The sequence below is a fragment of the Trypanosoma theileri genome (assembly GCF_002087225.1).
Source record: "Trypanosoma theileri isolate Edinburgh chromosome Unknown TM35_Tth_11_V1, whole genome shotgun sequence".
Classification (NCBI taxonomy): Eukaryota; Euglenozoa; class Kinetoplastea; order Trypanosomatida; family Trypanosomatidae; genus Trypanosoma; species Trypanosoma theileri.
In genome coordinates, this window is record NW_021639853.1 from 580,491 (window position 1) to 581,618 (window position 1,128).

Sequence of the window (1,128 nt, forward strand, 5' to 3'; positions counted from 1 at the left end):
GCTACTATACAGCACTGACAATGTCAACATTTGAGGGTCTGGGGTACTACAAGGCAAACTGGGGAATGGAGGAGCCAATGAGCTGGGGCCACAAGAGCGGATGTAACTTTCTCAATGGAAGTTGCACTGAAAACGAGAAACACTATCCCAAACAATTCTGTAGCGACGCCACTTCTCGATGCACGTCGGACCGCTCTGCGTACGGGAAGTGCTATCGGGGCCAACAAAGGGAATATCAAGGTCCTAATGATGTTTGTCGCGTGATTGGGAGTTTTACTGAGGGCAACGATAACGTAAAGACCTATACTTATTGTACTGGGGCTGAGACCAACGCCCTTCCTGGATCGCTGATGGGCCCTGATTCGTGGTGCCTGGATGGTGAGGGACTGCAGGTGCAAAATGCTGGGGAGAGTGCTGAGAGCCTGTCCGGTGTGTGTGCGCGGGTGTCGTGTGATGAAGGCAGACGTGCAGTCGAGGTGCAGTACAAGGGTAGCGACACATTTAAGGAATGTCCCGAAGGTACCTCAATCGATGTCGAATCCTCTGCGTTCCAAAGCGGTGGTAAGATCAAGTGCCCCAAGTACGATGAGGTGTGCACCATCACACCGGATGGCAGAAGCAGATTGTCCATGAATGTTGAACCCGACAGCACACGCAGGGCTGCTGCTCTCTCTGCTCTTGTGCCTCTCGCCATGACCTTCACTCTGATGGGTCTTCTGTGATGGGTCTTCTGTGAAACACCACTGCAAGCACAACAGGGGACACCAATACAGCAGTCAGTATCCCAATGGAAACTGTTTCTGCCGCAATGAGGATAGGCACACTGTCTATGGGCCATTTGATAGTACAACACAGTCTCTTGTTGCATAATTTTGCGGTACCAGGCAGAGGAGCATGATTCTATTAATGGTATCTTTTTCTTTTCAAAACAATTATATTGCATGCTGTATCATTGCACTGCATTTCTTTTCTTTTAATACATTGGAAAAAAAAAACATTTAATTTTATTTGCTGAAAGTAATGGAAACGCGTTTTTTGTTCCATGGAAATTTGGGCTGCACTGTTTTCGTAAGTTTCATTTCCACTTCAGTTCTTTATACTGAGATTCATCTCTGTGTGTGAGAGCAG

The 1,128-nt window shown here is 47.5% G+C and overlaps 1 protein-coding gene across 1 annotated transcript; it reads left to right on the forward strand.

Moving 5' to 3' along the window:
• Nucleotides 1-2: 2 nt before the first annotated feature.
• On the forward strand, nucleotides 3-722 carry TM35_000113490 (putative surface protease GP63; the record flags this gene model as incomplete). The annotated part of the gene is made up of 1 exon (XM_029025058.1): nucleotides 3-722. A coding segment is annotated over one exon (720 nt), but the record flags the coding sequence as incomplete, so codon positions are not given.
• Between the last annotated feature and the right edge of the window lie 406 nt (nucleotides 723-1,128).